The sequence below is a fragment of the Bubalus kerabau genome, chromosome 6 (genome assembly GCF_029407905.1).
Source record: "Bubalus kerabau isolate K-KA32 ecotype Philippines breed swamp buffalo chromosome 6, PCC_UOA_SB_1v2, whole genome shotgun sequence".
Lineage (NCBI taxonomy): Eukaryota > Metazoa > Chordata > Mammalia > Artiodactyla > Bovidae > Bubalus > Bubalus kerabau.
Window position 1 is genome coordinate 106,517,829 of NC_073629.1, and position 26,248 is coordinate 106,544,076.

The following is a 26,248-nucleotide window of genomic DNA, read 5'->3' on the forward strand; positions in this document are numbered from 1 at the left end:
CTTGAGAGACACCCTACATTCTCTAAAGTCATCCCTTCCAATGAGTTTCTCAAGTCACAGAATCAAAGTTTAACAAGTCTTGAGCACCTTTAATTGATTATCTGCTTTAAGCTCTTTTTTTAGAGAAAACTAAAACCAAGAAAATAAGGAGGTACTATTACAAGGCCTGCCTTCCACAAAAGACCCAATGCCCACAGAAGTTTTTCAGCATCATTAATCTTTTCCTTCCCAAGGGCTATGTAACTGGTTGCTATGCACTAAGATCATTTCACCTCTTTCTCAAAAACCAAATACCTGATTTTATCTGGTTAGAAAGTCACCCAGATTCATCAGTGTATCTCCAAGCTCCCCTTGCAGCTAGGTGACCGTGTCTGTGAATGTGTTAGAAGGAACAGGGGAAAAGGTGTGTCATAGTGTGGTCTGCTCCCCACTCTACTCACTATCTGGAATGAAGACATTATAGCTGGGACTGGAACAGTTAGATCTTGGAACATGAGATGGAAGCTATGTGTTAACAGCAGATAAAAGGAACCTGGGTTTCTGATATGTGGAGCCTTGAGAGGATCCTTTGCCTATCTAGCTGGGTTATTGATTTGTATAAGAGAGGGAAAAACTTCTTTCTTCTTCACATCACTATCATCTGGGATATCTCCATTCACAGTAGAACTAGATCCCAAATGACAGAGGTTAGATCACCTCTCGCTTTTGAAAACCTAGAGGTGTCTTGCTCAATTTGAAAGGAATTCCATTTCACTCCCCTTCCACCTACCAGTCCATAGCTTTTCTACCCTTTAGGACAAATATCATAAGTAAAGATTACAGGGGGAAAATATCCTAGACTAGGATGAAAAACAAATGGGTTCTGGTTATACAAATGGACAGCAAATTCCTTGGTATGTGTCAGAAACCCACCTTCTCTAATCCTCTAACATTTTCCCATTTTTGTGATTCCCTGAGGTAAAGAGCAATCTAAAATAACCCCCTGACCTTCACTTTTGTATAATCTCCTCATTTTGAGTATAAGCAGAACCTATAAATATGGAACTATTCTTATGATTACATTATGTTATATGGCAAAAGAGACCCTGCAGATGTAATTAAAGCCCCAAACCCATTGATCTTAAGACAAGTGGATTACCTGACCCAATCACTCAAGCTCTTTAAATCTAGGTCTGGGAGTCAAGAGGTGAAGGAGGTCATATTTGAAGAATTCTTTGTGCCTTTGCTGGCTTCAAAATGAAAATGAGAGTGGCTTCCAGGAGCTGAAAACAGGCTGTGGCTGACAGCCAGCAAGAAAATGAGGATTTTAGCCCTACAACTGAAAGGAACTGAATTCTATCAACAATACGAATGAGCTCAGATGTGGATTGTCTACAGAGCCTCCAGATAAAAACTCAGCTTGGCCAACACCTCAATTTTGGCCTTGTGATACTGAGCCGTGAACCATGCCACACTGTGCTGGACTTCTGCCCCACAAAACTGTGAGCTAATAAATGGGTGCTGACTTCAGGGCTAAGCTGTGGTGTTCTCTTATGCAGCAAGGAAAAACTCAGCCTTTCCTTAAAGATTTAAAAAAACAAACAAACCCTAAAACCAAAACTTATAAAAGGCCAGTTGTACCACTGATTATTTTAAACAGGCAAGTTCTGTAATTACTTGAACATGCTCCTGTGATAGGGACACAACTTCATTTATAGTGATGAGAAATAATAATCACCTAGCTTGTCTAAGTATGAATTTGCTTCTGATAACTGTTTTACATTTTCCTATCTTCACTGGAGAAGACTAAACACACAGTATTAAAATAGGATATGGATAGTACTAAAATAGGATACATTAAAGGCTATAGAACATATCAATGATACAACTGTGCCTTGACTTTAGTATAAACAATCCTTGGATGTTGTCAAAGAAGTAACCCATAAAACATACCCATAAACCATCATAGATACGGGTATACAGGGATCTCTGTCATTGAGTAGACACTAAAAACAGAAACCAAGCATAGCATAAGGCTCATCTAAATCTCCAGTCTTAGCATTAATTTATGGGGCCAAATTCAAAAAACTAGGTTTTATACATAGCACTTTGTTTTAGGAAATATTTATTTCTTAAAAAACAAGACAAAACTAACTTGCTTCCTAATTCGCACAGAAGCTTGCAATCTGTGTACAGTCCATTCCTCTAAAACCTAGATAATCTATCACTCCATCATCAAGGAGTTAGTCATTCCATTATCAAGGAGCTGGAAAATACAATTATACTTTCTTCACTAATAATTACTATCCTAATTTACCAACAAACATGTCTGTATATAATACAGAACACTATTCTAGGAAAACCAGACCTAGGTTGGGGTGACTGAGGGGACAATCAAGAAACAATCTTTCCTTCCTCCAGTGGTCTGTAATGTCAATCACTATTTTCCACAAAGAAATATTGTTGATTCCTAGGAAATAAATCTGCAGAAACAGCTAGCTATGTCTAGTTCCATAATCTTATTAAACTCCATTATTTCTCATTTTCCCTTATTTAAAAAGAGTTGCCTGAGAAGTTGTCTCCCCACTTATTTCTTCCCTCCAGTAACAATCAGCACAAAAAACATAAATTACTCACTTCAGTTTGTATAACTCTAATCAGGCAAAATAAATGCTGCTGTGTTTTAGCTATGACACCAAACTGACGACAGCGCTCCAAGAAAGTGTCCACAGAAGCGTCGATTCTTCTTTGCAGTTTACTCCAAAAGAGAGTCAATTCCCTATTTTAAAAGAGAGAGAGATTATGATAAAACATTTAAAGGAACTGGTATCGCTACCCCAGTTTTTCAGTTTGTGAAAGTAAGCTGACAGTAGTGTAACAAAATCTAGAAGAATAAATCATCTATATTCCCTATTTTTGCTGTTTAGTGGCCAAGTCATGTCCGACTCCCTTGCGACCCCATGAACTGTAGATCGCGAGGCGCCCCTGTCCATGGGATCCTCCAGGCAAGAACACTGGAATGGGTTGCCACCTCCCTTTCCATATTCCCTATTGCTTCCTCTCAAACTGGTTAAATTGTTAAAAAGAATCCTCCTTGAAAATTTCCCCACTTTCTTCTTTGTGCCTGGGGAAAAATAAAAACAACAGAAGACTACTTCCTTTATGCTGACATTTTCAAAGACTTCTTTAGATCCCACCTTATCCTAAAAGGTTTTACTCCTTACAGTGGTAATTATAATGACTGAATCAAGCCCTGTTCTAGTGGGCAAGCATCATCAGACATCACTACGCTGCTAACAAAGTGCATAGAACTATGAAATAGTCTAATGGTATACTTCTCCACATTAATTTTGTGAGAAATCCTTTTCCATCTCTAAAATGTCATAATGCTACTTAGGCCTGTATCTTGGAATGCTTAAATATTACTAATAAAATTAGTAAAATGACACTCTTGGAAATGGCTACAATAGAAGAATCCCACAAATATACAAAGAAAAGCTTGAAAAGAATAAGTTACATAAAAGCACTGAATGGGTTCAGAGAAACTCTCAAGAAAAAGCACTAGAAACTCAAAATCATCCAGGACAGAAATGACTTATAACGTGAATATGAAATGTGAATGTAAGGAAAGTTACTTAGCAAAATAGAAGAGAAATGTTATCATTTTCTCATATTTTTAAGGAAGTAACTGACATTTGGATATGATACAATTCTTACATAGATATAAGATAGGCCAGCTATGAAAATAGCTACCAGGCAAGTAATTGGGATGACTGTTCATTTTTAAGCTTACAAGACTTACATATATGTTTATTTTACTAACAAAACTTTAGAAAATGGAGAATTACATATGCTCAGAGATAAAAAGGAGTACCTACTGAAATATATGTACATGAAATCTATGCTATTTGAAAAGAAAAAATCATCAAAGCTAGTGAAATCTGATTATAAAGATAAAAGGGTAAAGAATATCTACTATCTAAAATTCATCAACTAGCTAGAAGTTTAAAGTTAGGCAAATTTGATAAAGTGATAAAAGGCACGTTGAGAATTAAAATGTCTCAAAATATTTTTTTAGTAAGTAAGAATGTGTGGGGTCTGATTTATTCCAAATTAGGTATTTCAAACTCTGGTTATCTTAACTCCAAATAACCGTGACCAAAAAAGAGAATTTCTATCATGTATTTTATATCTGTATACATATTTCCACAGTTTCAATTCAACAATTTAAAACTACTATTGCCCTCCCAAACATAAAACCATGCCTGAAACCATGACAACTAGTGGATTACTTACTAGTGAGAAAGTCAAGATGTCACTTTAACCATCCATTCAAATCTACATACCAGAATAACGAACTACCACCAGCAAATTATAGTCTCCCGGATCATACATGTACTAGGATAATGCTTCCTTTAACCACTATAATGATGTGATCTTTTTAAATAGACAATCATTGAAAAATATACTGAAAACGATTCTACTGTATGGATACTTCCAATGTTCAGATGATTTACTTCACCTTCAAATTAGGTCACTGCCTACCTCAAGATAACAAATTACATACAAATTTATAAAAATTGGAAAGGAAATTTAAAGGAAAAACTGGCAGACATCTATCTACCAAGTAAGAACTTTACACTATGTTTCTGCAAAGCAGGAGGCCCACGATGTCACATTGTGATCCAGAATTTAGACATTTTAGAAGCAAGGCAAAGACAACTTTGTGGAATTAAGGAATGACCACCCCCTTAAAAGGGCTCCTGGAAAGGCTGATTCTCATGACCTTTTTTCATAAAAAATGTCAGTTAAATATTAATAAAACATATGGATATCCTGGATCTGATCTTTGCCAGGTGCTACGGACTGACCTGTAAATTGGACAACATACATAAAGACCCTGGTATATCCATCACAGTCTAGTTGAGAGAGAACAGACATGAAATTACACCTGAAGAAACATAAATACATAACACACAAGATTTAAGCTCAGAGATGCTACAGAAACCAAAGGTCAACGTATCAAACACTGACTGAAAGTTTCCAGTGGAGATTAAAGTTCAACTGTATGATTTTATTTTCAAAGTAGCAGCGGTAACCACATCTGTATGTACACTGTCCCATTCAAAATGGTTACCTTTCTCACTTGCATGGCTACTCTAATTACATTACCACTGCCAAACATCTATAGGGAGCTCACTCCTTCAGCCCTTCCTTGACTTTTGTAGACAGCCAAAAATCTTTTGTGGCCAAGCTTAATGAATAAGCTAAGTGATATACCTTTTGAGATCAATAATATGGTAACTGCTATAAAGTAGTAAGATTTACTGCAATTTGTTAAGCATCTCTGAAGGAAATTTCTAAAAGAATAAAAAAGTCTGGGCGACAGTTACATAGTTTACCTTTCAACTATCTTCAATGGTAACCAAGCTCAAGAATGACACTTTATAAATTCTAGTATATATATGTATTTAAAAATAAGTGACTTTTTATTATCATATTCCAACTTTACTGTTGCCAATAAAATGCCAATTAATATTTTTTTTCTTTTCTAGACAAATACTCCCATATAGTCTACTATCTTCAACACAGGAACATCTCTATCACAACAAAAGAATCTAATCTATTTGAACAGAATTCCTGGGATTTATTTTCCTTAGTAAAATTCAGTTTTTATGTCATGGCTATTCTAATATCTACTACCTTACCACCCACTCCCCTCTCTCCAAATAGAAGGGTGAAAGAATACTTCAAAATTCTAAAATTTTATATTCTATTTCCCTCTGAAATGCTTGGAAGAAGCTTACTTTTAACAAAGTGTGAAGTGATTTAAGATTTTCTTTCCTTTCCTTTACTCATTACAGCGCCTCAGGAGGCGAACAAGTGGGAAATCCCTGTTAATCCCTTCCTGCTGCAGGAGAAGAGCATTAATCCGAGACCCATTAGGGAAACAAGGGAAGCTGTATGAAGAATATTACAAGAACCATGTGACTACAGTTTTAAAAACTCTTTATAATCTGTAACACATCTCCTATGTGATTTAATGTGATTTCTTTGCACTAAAAACCTAGCTGCAGCTAGCTGATATTACTCCTTATAGGCAAAGAAAGTAACTATAAAAGAAAAAATGCCTATATTCATTATAGGCAAAGAAAATAACTATAACAAGAAAAAATGGGGGTTGCTCCACCAGCAGTAAATAAATACATCTGCTTTAATGAGGTTAAATCTCTAATTTCTTATGCATGAAAAGCAAACAAATCCTTCTACTTGACAGTGATCAAAAATCTCACTGCTCTGCTAAAATTTCTTTTTACTTACATCATTTCTTTTGGTTGGCTAATAAAATGCCCACAATGATTATTACAAAGTATAGTTCAGTCCTGTCCCACTATCTCCTCCCTGGTAGGAGATGTAACTCTAGCATAGAGGAAGTGGCAGCAGAAGACTGCCACTGAGTTCTGGCCCTTGTCAAGGAAACAGCTGTATGAGGAGCCAAAACCCTGCGCTTCACTCTACGACTCTGGCCCTGAGACGATGGGCAGCTGAAGACTTCTAGAATTCCTTTGATCTTCCACTCCCTTATCTGTACAATGATTATTATGAGGACTGGGTGAGATAATCTATGGAACACAAATAATATTTCTATACAAATTATTAAATAAAAAGAAATACAATAACATAAAAAATGCTAACAGTTATAAAACTTTACAAATATATACAGATGCTCCAGAGGGAGATCAATAAGGGCTGAAGTATATATAAAAGGCTTTACTAGGTTTTCCTATAAACAAAATGCTTATTTCCAACTTCAAGCCATCCTTAAAAGCTCTTCTAATCAAGATGATGCCCAAAAAAAAAAAAAAAATAAAAAAAGATGATGCAAATCCAACCAGTCCGTTCTTTGCATGCTACCTCCTCTCTAACACCCTGCTTCAACTCTGGTATACAGTGAGCACCTTTCTCTAATACCTTACAGTGTTATCCATACCACTAATCTGATACTTACTGACACAGTGTTACATTTAGAGGTTTGTCCTGCTGTCCTAAATAGCTTCAATACAGTTAGGATGAAAGAACCATGGGTTACATTTATTGTTTCCTTTTTAGCAACTAAATACTCTGTATGCAAACAAGACATAAACTGAATTAAAACCAAATAATGCAATTTTGCTGAACAGTACTAAAGTTGCAAAAAAGATTACTATTCAAAAGGGTTTCCCTCTGTAGTGCAAGTTTGACCTAGAAACCTAGATAATTAGTGTGTTTCCAAATATGAGGGTGAAAGTGACTACCAGAAGATGTGAAATAAATGTAAAGGATAACAAACTCACACCTATTTGGTTCATACTGCCATAATTACATCTTCAAAGAAGAAGATTTATATTGAAGTTAACAGATAACCCTCCATGAAATAATCAAGAGGAGCTCAGACTTTTCACTCTCTCTTTATTTTTGGACTCAATATTTTTAATTAAATGGTTTAGCTTGTAAGTGAGATTTAATTGTCATGTCATCATTTAACCCACTTAAGACTTTAAGTTCGAAACAAACCAATGTTTTACATAAACCCTAAATGCTATACTATGTACTAACAAATAAAGGGAATAAAAACTAAATATACTTACCATGAACAATATACACTTGCAGTTTGGAGCTGCTGGGTAAGGTAAGTCGTACAAAGAACAAATGCTGTGTTATCCTGACCCTCAGATTCCAGATTACATATGATGTCTAGTATTTCCTTGCAGTCGACCTTTGCAATCTATCAAAAATGAGATGACTAAGTCAAAAAGAAAATGGTGACTTTTCTATAAACTGTTATATAACATGAAGCTTCTTTATGTAACGTTTTCTATCTTTGATAATTCATGAGGCAAGAATTAGAAGCGTATAATTTTCTTCTACTAATGGCTGAGTCTGCTGGAATATTTCACACAAGAAATTATTAAACAGAAGAAAACAGACACTATGAGGAAGTTCCACTGCAGTCCCAACACAGATAAAAACATTTTTGTAGAGTTAAAAAAAAAAAAATTACTCATGAACACTGTTACTATATAAAAGAATCAAATTATGCATAACTTCAGGTTATTTTCACCTGAAGTACCATCATCTTTTTTTTTCCCTTGTTTTTTTGTTTCTTTCTTGTTCAATTTTATTCAAGTCACTCAAGTTACAGAAAGAAAAATACCATGCTTACCCTTCCTCCCAGTAGGGCTAAAGGAAGCCTGCTGAGAAACTGTTTTAAATATAAATGCTACGGTAACATATAGTTTTCTCATATAATTTAGGAAAAAATATTTTGTATAAATGAGTTTTTCACACAACTAAAACACTTTCAGAAACACATCTTTTATATTTATCCTATTTATAGGAATCTTAAAACAAAAAACCAATCTCGGAGCAAATAAGTAGAGTTTTCTGGGGATCTTTTTGTATAGTGGTAAAACAGGAGATTAAGACTTCTAAAGAACCTTTCTCAGTCTATTTTATCCTTTTCCTATCTTAATAAACAGGATATGAAGAACATAATCTATTTCATGACTGTGTCAGCACTATAAATGTCAATTATACTAGGCACCAACCGCACAAAACAATGATACTTTCAGGACAAATGAGGTGTATTTTCAAGGCAAATGAAGCATATAGTTTAGCTCATCTCTGGTGTTTCTCTTATTTCATGAGTTCAGGATTATGTACATCTTGTTCAAAACTCAGCACTTATCAGTGTCGGAAACATAAATACACCTAGTAAATATGTGCTAAATGGAATAAATGAAATCCGGTCTAACCAGGGTAAACAGTTTATGTTTACAAAGTGAATCTTATTTCTGTGTTTTTTAATCTTTTCAAGGACAATCCAATGACATAATAAGCAATGTAGTACAGTGGTTAAAAGCAATTATTGTAGAGCAAGACTGTATACATTCTCTTCCCAGCTCACAGCTACTAGCTGTGTGATCCTAGATAAGTTATATAACCTCTCAGTAACCTACTGCCTCTTTCCTCATCTATCAAATGGGAATAACAAAACCTCCCTATAGTTATTGCAAGAATTGTATGTTTCAGCACAGCATAGTGACTACAGTTAATAATACCATACTGCTTATCTGAAATTTGCTAAGAGTATATGTCAATTATATCTCAAGTTTTAAAGATGTGGTTCATGTGCCTATTAAAGTCAGAGTTAAAGCTTTTCATTAAAATTAAATAATAAAAAATTGTTTTCATAAAACACATAAATTTTAAAAAGAAAAAAGTGAACCTTGGGATACTAGAAAGTAATTGAAAAGATCATTCTCAGATGCAAAAATCACTTGATGCAAATTTATATCTAATGAGTGTTGGGAGGGAAAGTTAAGTTTGTTAAAGCCTAAACATAATTAAATTCAGGTTTCAAGGAAAAAAATAAAACCATACATTATGAAAATGGAATTCCATGTCCTCTACCATAGCTGAATCAATCACAAGGGTCATCCAGAAACGAAATGCCCAGAACAGAGCCACTTAAAATTGCGCTGGCTGAAGGATCAAAATAAGGATTCCACAGCAAGTAACAAGAGTTGCTCCAGAGCCGCCGCCGCCACCACCACCACCACCACCTGCACTCCACACCATGTTAAAGCTCATGCTGAAAACCAAGAACTCTAAGGTTCAATTTTTGCTGCAGTATAACATCTCCAAGCTGAGAAATAGCTCAAGAAGCTCTCTATTGCCAGGCATATACATTAGAATGGAAATAAATACAAGCTGCATTTCTAGAATATTTTTATTCATTTCAAATAATTTTACTGTAATATCTCACTTTATCAACATGGTAAGATCTGTAAGATTGGCAAGGCAGGTGGTATTCTTACTTTACACAAAAAATGAGCCTAAGACAGACTGTTTCTTGTCTCAAGTCAACTGCGGTAAACAAAGTGAAAAACTAATCTCATGCCATTTTACTCCTAAAGGGAAATCCTTAAATTCTGAAAAGGTACATTTCAGAAATGTACAGGCTTTCATCCTTTGGAACCAAAGTGTTTAGAACAGTAACAGTGTCTAATAGGCCAGAACAGTCCCTCCTCCTCTCGCCTAACCAATCCTTCTCCTCCTCCAACATCTAATTGAAACTCTTTTTCCATTATCAAGTCTCCATTCATAGATTACTCTAGCATCCAGTGATCTGTTGCCCTGCCCTGAATTCATAGCATGTTGTCAACACTTTTAATTGGGCTGTTTTTAATTCTACTTTGAGTCAACCATTAAACTAGTGATTCACATTGGCCTTTATCCTTTGTTATTTTACCTCTTCGCATGATTTTACTTTGGCCCTCCAATCAGATGATGAATGGAGAAGAGCAGTCTTATAAATGATATCCAAAATCCTCTGTGCACTAAATCTGGTCAGAAGGAAAATGTACATATTCTTCAGTCAAAGTAGTGCTATTTACTAAATACTTATGTACTGTGCTAGACATTGGGGATACAAGTCATTTTTGCCCTCATGTAACTCATAGTCAGGGATAATAAATAAGCAAGATTATAATGTATGTTAAAGACTACACTGGAGGTATACAAAGTATTTTTCAAATACCTTTTGTCAGAAAAATCTAACTGAAATTTGGGGGAAAGGATTTGAAAATAACTTCTTGGATGAAGTCACAACTGATATGTGAGTTAAAAGAATGAGTAGGAATAAGCCATGAGAAAGAGGAGAGAGAAATAAGAAAATTGTTCCAGACAGGAAGAAAAAGACATGCAAGGGCCTAAAAGTGAGCACGGTACTGAAGGAACAGAAATATCTCAACATAACAGAGGAACAGAGCGGTACTGCTGGAACATCAGATCGAGCGATTCCCAGGAAGAGAAGCACTTCTGTTCTTCCAGCGTCCCCGTTGCCTTCTGAGTCTGCCACAGGGTACTGTGGCAGCCACACCCCTGCACGGCACTAACCTCTAGCAATTTCTCAAACTGACTTCAACTTTTCCCCAAAAGCTATACATTTCTAGTAAATTTTAAATACTAACATTCTTTAACATTTAGTTTGTATTCAATACTGCCATTTACCTTACATTTTAGAATATGCCTGATAATGACGTTTCTAACACAAGGTCCATAACACCCAAGCACATGCAAGCCTGTTAAGCCGCTTCAGTCGTGTCCGAGTCTTTGTGACCCTATGGACTGTAGCCTACCAAGCTTCTCTGTCCATGGGATTCTCCAGGCAAGAATACTGGAGTGGGTTGCCATTTCCTCCTCTAGTGGACCTTCCCAACCAGGGATCGAGCCTGCATCTCTTATGTTTCCTGCATTGGCAGGTTAAGTTCTTTACCACTAGCACCACCTGGGAACCTGAGTACATAATTTTAACACATTTTTTTTTATTATTCATTAACTTGATAATTTTACTTCCATTAAGGTTTTTTATTGAGAAAGTAGCACTATTTTATGGTGGGCCTATTTAATAGTAGAATTATTTTAACCTTCTGATTAAGAACTCATTTGCCTCACACATACCTATCTAGGCTATTAACACTGGAACATTCTTCTAGTCTTCCTTTCCACTTTCATTTTACTAAGTAATAAAACAAATCTGATTGTGTCTGTTATCTGTCCCTCCTTACAGGCTCTAAATCCCCAAAAAGCCAATACCATACCCTCATTTTGTACTTTTACCCACCACCCCCCTAAATGCCTGCTTCAGGATCATTGTTTAACAAATAAACACCAGTTAACTTTTTTTCTTGGGGTGGGGGTAAAAAGAATCTTAGTATTTTGCCCCAAATACCTGCATTTTCTTGAATGTAGAGGAAATGTGGAAATATGACAAAAAAATTAAGATGACATACTTTTTAACACCTCATTAGTAATATAGTTATATTACCTGTCCCCAGCGACTGCAATTAAAAGCACACTAAAAACAAAATACATGGACAAAATACTTATCAGCTAAAGTAAATTAAAACGAAAGGTCACTGACAAGATTTTGAGCATTTCAATCAGTATCTAGAAATACTTTGTACCTGGACAGGAAATAACTTTCTTATTCTTAAATATGAATCTTATTTCTGGGTTTACATTTTATAGCTATTAAGACAAGTGTAACATGCATCAAATAATAATTAAATCTTTGTTTACTATTTATCTTATCCACTAGAATATATGTTTCAGGAGGGCAAAAGTTTATTTCATTCACTACTGTATCTTCAGTGTACAACAGTTCCAGGCACATGAAGGAATATCAATAAATATTTGTTGGAATGAAAGATAACTACAAGATAAGTAAGTGACCACAAAATGGCAAGATAAGTGGGAAAGACTGAAAACAAGAAGCATAATGTGGACTGGAGTAAGCAAAGAAGGGTTTAAGAAAAATAGCTCTTCAGGGGATACCAGTGTCTAGATGGACAAAGGTGTAAATGACCCCTCAAAAGCTGCCAGAATGAGCAAACAAATGTGAGAGTAGTCATGGCATATGAGGGGAGGAGGATTATCTGATAAAACTGTAAAGAGTGATATTTACACTTAGCTGGCACTCAGTGAAACAAAGGTTGAATTAATAAGTAAGATTAGAGACTTAGGATGGGCTTCCCTGGTAGCTCAGCTGGTAAAGAATCCATCTGCAAAGAGGAGACCCTGGTTTGATTCCTGGATTGGGAATCGAACCCAGTACTACCCACTCCAGTATTCTTGCCTGGAGAATCCCCAGACAATCCCCTGGCAGGCTACAGTCCACAGGGTTGCAGAGAGTCAGACACAACTGAGCGCACAGCACACAGAGACTTAGGACAGAGCTCAACTGCGTCGCCAGAAGGTGTCATGAATGAGGCCACGCCATAGAGTTGTGCAGTTTCACATTACACGAAGGTAGCTAGCTAAGGAGGTTAATAGGGGCTAAAATTTAGTCAGCTTGCCAAGCCCTAAGTTCCAACATGTGGCACTTCCTCTTAGAAGTGAGACCTCTGAAAGGCAATCACGTGAGATGGGGGGACAGTGGAGCACAGTATTTCTTGCTGATTTCCATAAAAGTACCTACAGGCTAATGCTAGTGGAGACTCTAGGATATGGAATTTATCCTTTGTGTTTTATGGGGAATCACAGGTTTTGCTGTTACTGTTTCTTCTGGATATATACCTGAAAGGGATGACTGGAATTCAGCATAGTCTTAGTCTGATTAACTTACATTTATTATATTTCTGATTATAAAAATATTTATATTAGAAAATCTGAAAACATAAAAATTAGCCTTAGACCTTACAACTCAATAATAACTAATGTTAAAAATATAGTGAATTTTAATCGAGTATTGTTTATATACACTAACTACATAGCATGGGTTCAATACATGGCTACTGCAAATATGTACCTATTCTAGAGAAAGGCTGGATTATGCTGATTGTATATTTGTTCTTTTATCCTAATGTTCTGTTGTGACTTAAGAGTTTTTTTAATCAGTCCACAAGACAGAAAGGAGAATGTAAACAGATTGTCGAGGCAGAGACAGAAGATGTGAAGGAAAAAAAAGCATTGTAAAAGTAATAATAATGATGATAATATTTCTGAACCTTATACAGCATTACGTATGTCATGTACTGTTCTACAATTTATATAAACTAAATTATTACATCTACACAACAGTCCTACAATGTAGATAAACTACAGTTATCCCTATTTATAGATTACAAAACTTGAAGCACAGAGAGATTAAGTAACTTGACCAAAGTTTTATAGGTAGTACACATCCCTAGATCTAGCCCAGATGGTCTGGCTCTAGAGTCCACACTCTTGGCCACTTATGCTCTATTGAGATGCTTTAAGGGTAGAACTCACAATACACTATTACTAAATAGAAAGGAAACTATATCCCCAACTGTTTGCTCTTTGAAGGCAAGGAATATGGTGACTGTTTTATGTCTAGACATTTACTGAATTGAAATGAATGGACAGTGAGCAAAACTAGCTAAGAACTTAGAAGTATCTGAAAGACTACTCAGGCTCATTCATTGTACACCATGTTTTCACCTTAAGCTTCTTCCAAACCCTAAACAGTCTCCTCAGATTTTTCCTTATCAAGATTTACCTCATAAAGTCTGATAAACTTAATGATATAAAAATATAAACCGTGCAGAAACATTATTAATGACATTTAAATATACCAGAATCAAAACTCTGTGGATAAAGGCTAATGTTGGAAACTCAGGTGTCAAAGACAAAAAACATAAGACTTTACCATATGAATTTTATATATAATGGTTCTATGCTTCCCTGACAGCCCTGGTGCTGAATAAGGAATAAAAACAAAGAGTTGGACTTGACAAGAATAATGTCTGAAAATTCTCCTGTGGCAAAGCACTTAGAAATCCTGGATAAAACACAACTAATGTGTTTCTTAAATACACAGTTGAAAACTCAAGAAAGAAGTGTGAATGGACAAGTGCCTTGACTTTCTGGGTTGTTGATAATTTCACTAAGAGGCTTGGGTTTTACAAGTTGTGTTTAGATGATAAAGCTTGAACCTGAGGACAAGAAGTTGGCATTGAGCCCTTCAACATATGGTTGGAACCTCTGAAGAGCTCAAAACTCAAGAGAAAGTACAGACTAAAAAAAGGGGAGAAACAGGGATATAACAGGAAAATATGTTTGTCCATCTCACCCTGGTTCTTGTAGGACCAAAAAGTTTTGGGGAATTTTAATCTGTCCTGATTCAAACTAGAAGTTTCATACAATACTATTCTGTTTGTCTAAAAAATCCAAACTGAGAAAAACAAAATAAGAAGATTCTGGCTGGTAATATCCTTGAATCACTTGGTAGAAGCAAATGCAAAAATGATTTACAGAGATACATGCTAACCAAGGCCTATGAAAATTTTCAGACATAAAGCATTCCCTACCCTCATCCATCCCACCAAAACTGATGCTCACAATCCCAAACTATAAAAAGCACAAATAAACAAGCCACTCCAGAAATGTCACCACACACAATAAATATCAGATTTAGACTCCTGAGAATTTCAGATAACAGAATACACAGCACAAAGACTGAAACCTAATATGGACTTTGGTTGGTTTAAAAAATGAAATAAGGAACTAGGAATAAAACCACCAATATGACCCAGAAATCCCACTCCTAGGCATATACCCTGAGGAAATCAAAATTGGAAGACACATACGTATCCCATTGTTTATTGCAGCACTATTTACAATAGCTAGAACATGGAAGCAACCTAGATGTCCATTGACAGATGAATGGATAAAGAAGTTGTATATATACACAATGGAATATTACTCAGCCATAAAAAGGAACACATCTGAGTCAGTTCTAATGAGGTGGATGAACCTAGAACCTATTATACAGAGTGAAGTGAATCAGAAAGAGAAAGATAAATACCGTATTCTAACACATATATACATACAGCATCTGGAAAAATGGTACTGAAGAACTTATTTACAGGACAGGGGGACGGGGAGGAGTAGGGTGAGATGTATGGAAAGAGTAACATGGAAACTTACATTACCATATGTAAAACAGATAGCCAAGGGGAATTTGCTATATATCTCAGGAAACTCAAACAGGGGCTCTGTATCAATCTAGAGGGGTGGGATGGGGAGGGAGATGGGAGGGGGTTTCAAAAGGGAGGGGATATACGTATACCTATGGCTGATTCATGTTGAGGTTTGACAGAAAACAGCAAAATTCTGTTAAGCAATTATCCTTCAATAAAAAATAATTTTAAAAAATGAAATAAGGGCAATATAAGTTTGATAATAATTTGGGGAAAAGAGACAGAGACAAAAACACGTAAGAACCTTAAATGCATATTGTTAAGTGAAGGAAGTCAATCTGAAAAGGCTACATAATGTATGATTCCAACTACATGATATTCCAGAAAAGGTAAAACTATGGAGGCAGTAAAAAGATAAGCGATTGTCAGGGGCATGAGAGGAAAGTGAGGGATGAACAGGCAGAGTACTTTGGGGCAGTGACACTATGCTGTGTGACTCTGCAATGGTGGATACAAGTCATTATAGGTTTGTCAAAACCCACAGAATGTACACCACCAAGAGCGGGACCTAAGATAAACTATGGAGTTTAGTAAATAATAACGTATTGGCTCACCTATTGTTAACAAATTTAAGACATCAATGACAAGATGTCAACGGGTGACTCTAGGGGTGAGGGAGTACAAATGGGAACTCTGTACTTTCCGCTCAATTTTTCTGTAAATCTAAAACTGCTCAAAAAAAAACAAAAACAAAAAACAACAATCTAATGATTAAAAACAATTTGATCATTTTAATAATTAAATTATTTGTCTTTTTAGTACTGATCTTCAAGAGTTCAATATATATTCAGGATTCAAGAATTCAGTTCAATTCTACATATATTTAATCCTGTATCTATTCTTGAATATATATATATATATATATATATATATATAGTTAGCAAATATTTTCTCCCATTCTGCAGATCAACTTTTCATGTTGTTGACTTTGACATACAAAGTTGGATACAGTCCTACTTGTTTTTCCTTTTGTCACCTGTGTTATTGGTGTCGGATATAAGAAACAACAGCACAATCGAGGGTCTTAAAGATTAATTCTTGTATTTTCTTTGAAGATGATACAGTTTCAGCTAGTACATTCAAGTCTGTGATTTATTCCGAGTTAAATTCTGCACATGGTATTAAGGGTCAAATTTCATTCTGCTTCAAGTAGATATCCATTTGTTAAAGAACCAACTATTGAAGACTATTCTTTCCACCACTGAATTATCTTGGCAGCCATGTAGAAATCAACTGGCCGTTAAGTGTGAAGGCTTACTTCTGGACTTTCAATTTCAGTCTACTGATTTTTTTTTTTTTCCCCTACACTTTTGCCAGGAAAACACTGTCTTGATTACTGACATTTTTAGTGACCTTTGAAATAAAGAAGAATGAGCCCTCCAAGTTTGTTCTTTTACAAGACTGTTTGGGCTACCCAGGGCCCCTTGAATTTCCACATGAATTTTAGGATCATCTTGTCAATTTCTGCAAGAGAGAAAAATAGAATTTTGATACAGGTAGCACTGAATCTGAGGATCAATTTGGGGAGTACTGCCATCTTCAAAGTCTTGTTTTCTGGTCCATGAACATGGGATGCTGCTCCATTTACTTCTTTCAACAAATTTTTGAAGTCTTTAGTATATAAATGAGTCTTGTACTTCTTTTAAAAGATTTATTCCCATATTTTTTATTCTTTTTGATGCTATTGTATATGAAATTGTTTTCCTAATTATATTTTTGTGTTGTTCATTGTTAGATGTATATAAATAAAAATCATTTTTGTATATTGATCTCATTAGAATAATTTATATATAAGATCATGATACATGCAATCAGAAATACTTATACACCTTACTTTTCAATCGAGATGCTATTTTAGCTATTTCCCTGCCTAACTGCTCTAGCTAAAACTTCCCATACAATATTGAATAGAAGTAGCAAAAGCAGACATTCTTGTTTTGTCCCTGATCTTATGGAAAACCACTCTATCTTTCATCATTGAGTATAAAGTCGGCTGTGGGTTTCCACAAATGCTCTTTATTGGGGTGAGGAAGTTTTCAGCTTATTCCTAGATTGCTGAATGTTTTTAACACAAAAGTGTACAGGATCTTGTTAAATGCTTTTTCTGTCTCTGATGACACAGGCAAACATACCTTTTGTCCTTTATTCTATGGCACAGTATTCACATATAACCTTCTGTATCCTTTAAATCACCCCTAGATTGTTCATAATACCATCATGTCTGTCTGTCTGTGACCCTATGGACTGTATGTAGCCCACCAGGCTCCTCTGTCCAGGGGATTCTCCAGGCAAGAATACAGGAGTGGGTTGCCATTTCCTCCTCCAGAGGATCTTCCCCACCCAGGGATCAAACCAGCGTCTCCTGTATTGCAGGTGAATTCTTTACCCGTGAGCCATTGCGGAAGCCCAATACAATGTAAAGGTTATGTAAACAGTTGTTGGAGTGCACAGATTCAAGTTTTGCTTTTTGGAACTTTCTGGAAAATATTCCCCTGAATATTTTTAATCCATAGTTGGAGGCAGAACCTAAGGATACAGAGGGCAGACAGCACTCCTTTATTTTATATTGCTGGGTTTTGTTGAGGATTTTTGCATCCATACTCATTACAGATATTGATCTGTATCTTTCTTTTGATGTCTTCATCTGGTTTTAGTTGTCAGGATAATAATGGCCTCAGTGCATGAGCTTGGAAGCACCCCCTCCTCTTTTTTTTTCTAGAAGACTTTGTGAAGGACTGGTGTAAACTTTTCTAATGTGTTTTGCACAACTGACCAGTGAAGGTGTGGGTTTTTCTTTATGGGAAGTTTTACAATTACCTACTCAATCTCTTTACTAGTCATAGGTATGTATATTCAGTTTTTCTTCTTTTTTTTTGGTTAGTTTTAGTAGCTTGTTTCATTCTGAGATCCGTCCATTTCATCTTAGCAAATCCAACGTTTTGGTATATAGTCATTCAAGGAATACTCTCATAATCTTTATCCCTGCAATGTCAGTTGTCATGTCCTTTCATTTGTTCCTGATTTTCATAATTTGAGTATTCTTTTTTCATGTTCAGTCTAACTAAAACTTTATCAATTCTGTTGATCTTTAAAAACAAAAGCAACTTTTACTGCTTTTTCTATTGATTTTATTTCATTTATTTACATTCTAATCATTATCATCCTCCTTCCTTCTGCTTGCTTTGGGTTTAGTCTGCTCTTCTTTCCTGTCTTTTAGGGTAGACGGTTAAGTTATTAATTTGAGGTCTCTCTTTTTTTTGGCCACACTATGTGGCTTGCAGGATCTCAGTTCCCCAACCAGGGAGTGAACCAGGGCCACAGGAGTGAGAGCCCAGAATCTCAACCACTAGGCCACCAGGGAACTCCCAGGATCTTTCTTAAGACTGATATTTTACAATCATAAATTTCCCCTAAGTGCTGTTCAAGCTGCATCCCATAAATTTCAGTGTGTTGTGTTTTTATCATTCAACCCAATGTGTTTTCTAATTTACCATTTTTCTCCCTTCGATCAACTGCTTATTTTGAGGTGTTTAATTTTCACATTATTTGTGAATTTCCCAAATTTCCTTCTGTTACTGATTTCTAATTTCATTCTATTGTGGCCAAAGAATACACTGTATGACTTCAATCCTTTTAAATTTACCAAAGTTTTGTTTTATGGCCTAACATATTTCTATCCTAGAGAATGTTCCATGTGCAACTGAGAAAAATGTATAGTCTGCTATTCTTGGATACAGTATTCCACAGATGTCTACTTGGTCTAGTTGGTTTACAGTAGTGCTCAAGCCTTCCATATCCATGTTTAGTTGGTTTATCCACTACTCAAAGTGGGGTATTAAAGTCTCCAACCTTTGTATTTGAATTGTCTATTTCATCCTTTGACTCTGCCAGTTCATGTATTTTGGGGCTCTTTTGTTCCTCATGGGCTTCCCCAGCAGCTCAGACAGTAAAGAATCCGCCTGCAATGTGGGAGACCTGGGTTCGATCCCTGGGTTGGAAAAAGGACATCTTTTTTGGATGTTAGTTCTACAAGGTCTTGTAGGTCTTCATAGAACTGTTCAACTTGAGCTTCTTCAGTATTATTTGGTTGGGGCATAGCCTTGGATTACTGTGATACTGAATGGTTTGCCTTGGAAATGAACAGAGATCATTCTGTCGTTTTTAAGATTGCACCCAAGAACTGCACTTCAGACTCTCTTGTTGACTATGAGGGCTACTCCATTTCTTCTAAAGGATTCCTGCCCACTGTAGTCGATATAATGGTTATCTGAGTTAAATTCACCCATTCCAGTCCATTTTAGTTCACTGATTCCTAAAATGTCTATGTTCACTCTTGCCATCTCCTATTTGACCACTTCCAATTTACCTTGATTCATGGAGCTAACATTCCAGGCTCCTATGCAATACTGTTCTTTACAGCATCAGACTTTACTTCCATCACCAGTCACATCAACAACTGGGAGTTGTTTTTGCTTTGGCTCTGTCTCTTCATTCTTTCTGGACTGATTTCTCCACTCTTCTCCAGTAGCATACTGGGTACCCTCATAGGACTTCCCTCATAGCTCAGTTGGTAAAGAATCTGCCTGCAATGCAGGAGACCCGAGTTCGATTCCTGGATCAGGAAGATCCTCTGGAGAAGGAAATGGCAACTCACTCCAGTATTCTTGCCTGGAGAAACCCACGGACAAAGGAGCCTGGCAGGCTACAGTCCATGGGATCACAAGAGTCAGACATGACTTAGCGACTAAACCACCACCACCACCGACCTGAGAGTTCATCTTTCAGTTTCATATCTTTTTGCCTTTTCATACTGTTTCCCTGTGTATGGGCTACCTTTTTTTTTTTTTTTAATAAGTGAATATTTTAAAAAATATATTGTGGCAACTCCAGAAATCAGAATCTTCCACCTCTTTGGAGTTTACTATTGTTAGTATCTGTTTACTGATTTTCTTGGAATAATTCTGTAAAGCCTATATTCTGTCATATGTGGTCTCTGCTTCATTAGCTTAATTCAACAAGCTAAATATGTTGCCTAAATGCTGTGAAAAAATAAGTCTACTTTTCTTAGAAAAATTATTTTTTGTTGCACTGGGTCTCTGCTACATGCAGGCTTTCTCCAATTGTGGCAAGCTATTTTCTCTAGTTGCAGAGCATGGGCTTCTTGCTGTAGTGGCTTCTCTTGTTGCGGAACATGGTCTCTAGAGCATGGAGGCTTCAGTTGTTGTGGTGCATAGGCTTAGTTGCCCCAAGGTATGCAGAATTTTCCCAGACCAAGGATTGAACCAGTGTCCCCCTACATTGACAGGTGGATTCTTTACTACTGGACCACCAGTAGTCTTTCTGTTTTTGCCAAACAGCTCTGTGTGTGTGTGTGTCAGGGCATCCTTTCAATATTACAGTAGGAAGTTAATGGCTATTCCTTGCTCTTCATCTCCTACTTGTATGCAGCCTCTCAGTAAACAAGAGTGAGGGATTATAGCCTTCTCAAGTCATTCCTTGGCAGACACACAGCACTATACATTTGTTTTACCTTCCAGAGTACTAGGAATACATCAGAGGTTTTCAAAGTCCTCTATGGATATCCTTTATCTCAGTTTTTCTTTTTAAATTTGTCAGCCTTTTGTTACCTGAACTGGTAATTCCTCTTCAGACAAATGTCATGTTAAACAATTCCCAATGATTATTTCTGATAAGTGCCCTGGAACAGATCTTTTGGCAGAGTGGGCTCTGAATCAAATAAAAACAAATGCTGAGAGCAGAGGTTTTCGGAATGTTGCTAAACAGGTCAAAGAGTGACAATTCTGTGGAGTCGGGCTTTTGCCGAGTTCCACAACCATGCTGCTTCCTCAGGTGGCTGCTAGGAAGCTTACCAGTTCAAGGTTCAAACGCCACCAAGCTCACTGTTCTGACATTCATGTGTTTTTCTTGAATAAAACTTTCTAGGATTATGGTAAGCCTTTAATTTCTGGAGGTCTAAAATGTGAATGCCCTCCACACCCTGGTTTCAAATGCTGATAACTTGGAACTCAATTTCCAGCACCAACCTTTCCCCAAATCTCACACTGTGTGAACACTGCTGCTGGTTCTCCCTTGTGTCTTGTTCATCTCTGTATTTCCAGTGCCTAGCACAGTCCCCAGTGAATATATATTAAATGACTGGAAGGCATGCCTGCATTATTTCTTATAGTAACAATGAGAATGTACTATTATCTCAAAATAAAATGTTTTAATTTAAAAAAGAAAAAAAAAAGATCACTTCGGTTGTTGTAGAAAATAAATTCTGGGGCAAGAACAGATGTTATTAGAAGGTTTTCATGATAATCAGTGAATTAAACACAAATGGTACAAGAGGTAGTCACTGGCATAAAAGAATGTGCATTTAGATGACTTATTTGTCTTCTTAGTTATCATCATGCTTAGGCTACCAAGGTAAACTAGTATTCTGGCCAGTGACATTACTGTAATATTTTAACATTTACCTTTCTCAAGAATAATGGTTTTCAATCTAGTATTCTCCTGATCAGTTCTGGAGTATAAGGCAAGTAATTTGTTCCTAATGAAGTGAAGTGAAGTGAAGTGAAGTGACTCAGTTGTGTCCGACTTTTCAAGACCCCATGGACTGTAGCCTACCAGGCTCCTCAGTCCATGGGATTTTTCAGGCAAGAGTATTGGAGTGGGTTGCCATTTCCTTCTCCATTGTTCCTAATAGGAGATCTTAAAAAACAAGCTGGTAAATGTTTCTTTCAAAACAGAGACAAAGTGGATTTAAGGTTATCCATATAATGAGATCTCTCTCACTTGCATCCCTGAGTAGGAAAAAGGGAGGAGTTACTCTTAGCAAGTCTTCATGTCTAATAACCCTGAGTCTACTTTGGGAGAATTATTCATCAGGTTCATAGATATCACCTGAAAAAAAGGCTGTGCTCCTAAAAACCAGGTTTCTTTTAAACTGCAGCAATGCCACAGACCAACACTATGCTATCGAGTTGGTCATTTGTATGTTTCTTGAAGAAATAAAAGGTCACTGATGCTTCTGATTAAATCCTATGGCTTAATCCTATGAGTATCTGAGAGACACCTGAACTGTCCTACTGAATTCTTGAAAATGACTGTGTCTGACTAACTCTCCATAATGATCCCTACAGTGTAATCATGTATCAACCAAAATACCCACATGTAACCCATGAAAGTGGCTTCCCAAGTGGCTCAGTTGGTCAAGAATCTGCCTGCAATGCAGGAGATGTGGGTTCGATTCCTGGGTCGGGAAGATCCCTTGGAGAAAGAAATGGCAACCCACTCCAATAGTTTTGCCTGGAGAAAATCCCATGGACAGAGGAGCCTGGCAGGCTACAGTCCATAGAGTCACAAAGAGTCAGACACTACTGAAGCGACTGAGCACAACCCATGAAAGTAACAGTAAAAGTGAGATCCAAATATATACTGAGTTCTAGGAAGAAGTTTCTTCAAAGTTAGTTAAAAGAACTCTGGGGGACTTCTCTGGCGATCAATGGTTAAGAATCCACCCTGAAATGTAAGGGGCATGGGTTCGATCTCTGACTGGGAAGCTAAGATTCCACACACTGCAGAACAACTAAGTCCACAAGCCACAACCACAGAGTCTGTGCAGCAGCGAAAGACCCTGCATGTCACAACCAAGACCCAATGCAGCCAAGTAAATAAAATATTAAAAAAATAATAAATAAAAGAACTCTGCTTTAGGGGATAAATATTTAAACTGGCAAACCTTCCACTTCTTCATACAATCTACCTTTAGTGTATTTTCTGTGTACATCTTATTCACCATATGACCATAAGGTTACATGAAGTAAATTATCCAGATTTTAATTACACACTTTATTATTCCTCATTCAGGATCCATCTTAATCTTATTTAAACTACACCTGGAATTTCTATGCTCTTGTTTACTGTTTCTTCTATTCCCAAACTGAATTCCCAGTGGGTCCTGTTTAAATGTATTTGCTCTGTTTATCATTTATATACCTAGTGACTATGTTAATTCCCAACAGTGTTAGACCAGTGAATAAATCAGGTTCTGTTTGTCTTTGTCTTTTCCTTTTCCCATCAAGAGAAGAAACAAGCCTTGTAACCACATCAGACACTGAAGATGTAGTTCACTCAAGGATCAAAACTGAACCCCTACCTTATCTATGCCAACAACTCTGCAGACAGATTTCTTGCTCTTCATAGTAACAGAAGTGCTTCATGTTTAAAACAGCTTTATCCTTTATACTATATATGTGGAAAACTTGATCTTTGCAAAGATTCTTTTTCTCAGTAATAAGAATATACAAATTCTGGCTTTGAAGCTGACTCCATCAATTAATATTAATTGTGCCTGGCTAAATCTTCCCCAGCAGAGGTTTCTCATTACATACACCCATTATTGTGATACCCACAGGTGCCAACACATAAGTACTTTTATTCCCAGCTGTTGCTGAAGTTAATTTGACTCTTCTCCTGAACTCAGAAGAAGATGGCAAATGTATATGTAACTTTGCTGCCTTAGAACATATGCTGATTTTAAACCCCAATTAATGAACATCAGGTGACTCACTGGTCTTTTTCCACAGCAAATTTTTAATATTTCTTTAATTGTGCTCTCACTTGCAAAAAATAGCATCACTGGATAAAAGACTAATTATGATGGTACCAGTGTTCCTTTAAAAATAATTTTACAAAGTGTGCCAAATGTTTTCACATCAACATACTTAACAAATTAACCCCAATCATTATAAAAATATTTTAAGTTGCACCTATACATAAATGTATAAACATGAATGGAATGAAATACCACCAAAATGTTTCCCATGAGAACATGACTCATCAATGTTTATCAACTAGCAATAAGTTGTACAGAACTCTAAAAAGAGCTGGCCAGAGAGTCAGGAGATCTGAGTTCTGGCCTGGGCTTGGACTTAATAATTAGCTTAATGAAGGTAGGGCCTTGGAAACACTACCCCTTGGCCTCAGTCTCACCATTGATAAAACATGGAAGGTTAAACTAAGTGATAATTAATGGTTGTAATACACTAGGAAATCTGAATCTTGCATAACAAAAGTCAGCAAACATTTTTTGTAAAGGGTCAGAGAGAAAATATTTTCAAAGCTGCTGGTCAAATGGTCTTGGTAACAGCTATTCAGCTCTGCTACTATGGAGCAAAGCCAGTCATAGATAATAAACCAATGGGCGTGACTGTGTTCCAGTAAAACTTTATTTACAAAAACAAACAGCAGGGTGGATCTGGTCCACAGGCCATAGTTTGCCAGTCCCTGTTGTAGAAAAACCAAATCATACTTCCAATAACCCAGTTCCTCATATTCTCAACAAATTTGTTGAGACTTGTATAACCTCAGGAAGAAATCCTATTTTCTTGCCTTGTTATTAATAAACCAGGAGAGATTCGGCACAAAGTGTCCCATATTCTCCCTTCTTTGCCATTTTTGTCAGCAGCAGAACACTGCCTTTCTTCCAGTCTCTCAAGGTCTCATGAGTCTCTTGAAGGGATCTCTGTACATTATTCTCTATTTTGGTCCTGTCAGCAAGTCCCATTCTTTTTCCTCTTGCTAACTCCAATCTCTTCTCCTACATCTATTTCAGTCTATGCTTCCTAAAACACTGTTTCAGTCATTTTACTTCCTATGTTCAAAACCGCTCTAATTTCTACTGCATCAAAAGTTCAAATGCACTGCCGTTTCCAAGGCCTTACTTTTCCCTATCCAACAGGTCTTATTACTTCTCGCAAGACCTCAATATCCACACTTTTCCCCAGACAAGGTGTTCTCTAGTGGTCCCCTACAAAGTGACATTCATTTCTGTACCTTTATATCACAGTTATCCCTAAACCATTCTTTTTACCTACATAAACCCCACCATTATTTCAAGGTCCAACTCAAGGATCAATTTTTATAAAGCTTTATAAAAGGCTCTTGGAGAAGGCAATGGCAACCCACTCCAGTACTCTTGCCTGGAAAATCCCATGGATGGAGGAGCCTGGTAGGCTGCAGTCCATGGGGTCACTAAGAGTCGGACACGACTGAGCGACTTCACTTTCACTTTTCACTTTCATGCACTGGAGAAGGAAATGGCAACCCACTCCAGTGTTCTTGCCTGGAGAATCCCAGGGACGGGGGAGCCTGGTGGGCTGCCGTCTATGGGGTCGCACAGAGTTGGACACAACTGAAGCGACTTAGCAGCAGCATAAAAGGCTCTACACCACTCTACAAAGATATGCTCTTCATTTCTACATAATCTCAGGGAACTATCATATAGCTAAGTATCTACTACTGTTTCTGGCAACCAAACAAGGCGATACACACACTTTTGTATTTGCCATTGCCTAGTGCAATGCTAAAAACAAAACAGGTTTCAAATAAACAAAGTCTGAGAGATTAAAGGAAAAATTGTTATTACAGAAGAAGAATCAAATCCAAGGTCTAGCAATTTTGTTCTTCTGAATTCTTTTGGCATATATCAGGTGCTGAGACTAACCATTACTCCATCTTACTCTGATTAAGCTTCCCAACACATAATACTGCAGCTGTTATTAGAGGCAAGCAATCTTCCATCTCCTTACCCTTCCCAACATTTCAGTGGCTTTGTAGTACAGTCTGAAGTCAGGGAACATGATACCTCCAGCTTTGTTGTTCTTTCTCAAGACTTTTGGCTACTTGAGATTTTTCATGTTTCCATACAAATT

The 26,248-nt window shown here is 36.7% G+C and overlaps 1 protein-coding gene and 1 pseudogene across 1 annotated transcript in view; one reads left to right on the top strand and one right to left on the bottom strand.

The window, feature by feature from the left end:
* LOC129655629 (60S ribosomal protein L19-like) overlaps nt 1-26,248 on the top strand; it is a 72,838-nt pseudogene that overhangs the window by 22,183 nt on the left and 24,407 nt on the right.
* The window catches only part of RLF (RLF zinc finger), an 80,628-nt gene that overhangs the window by 6,804 nt on the left and 47,576 nt on the right, over nt 1-26,248 (bottom strand). The window contains exons 6-7 of the mRNA XM_055586283.1: nt 7,608-7,744; nt 2,617-2,758 (exon numbers count right to left, since the gene is read on the bottom strand). Of these exons, the coding sequence (XP_055442258.1) occupies nt 2,617-2,758; nt 7,608-7,744 (279 nt within the window). The remainder of the gene's footprint in view (nt 1-2,616; nt 2,759-7,607; nt 7,745-26,248) is intronic.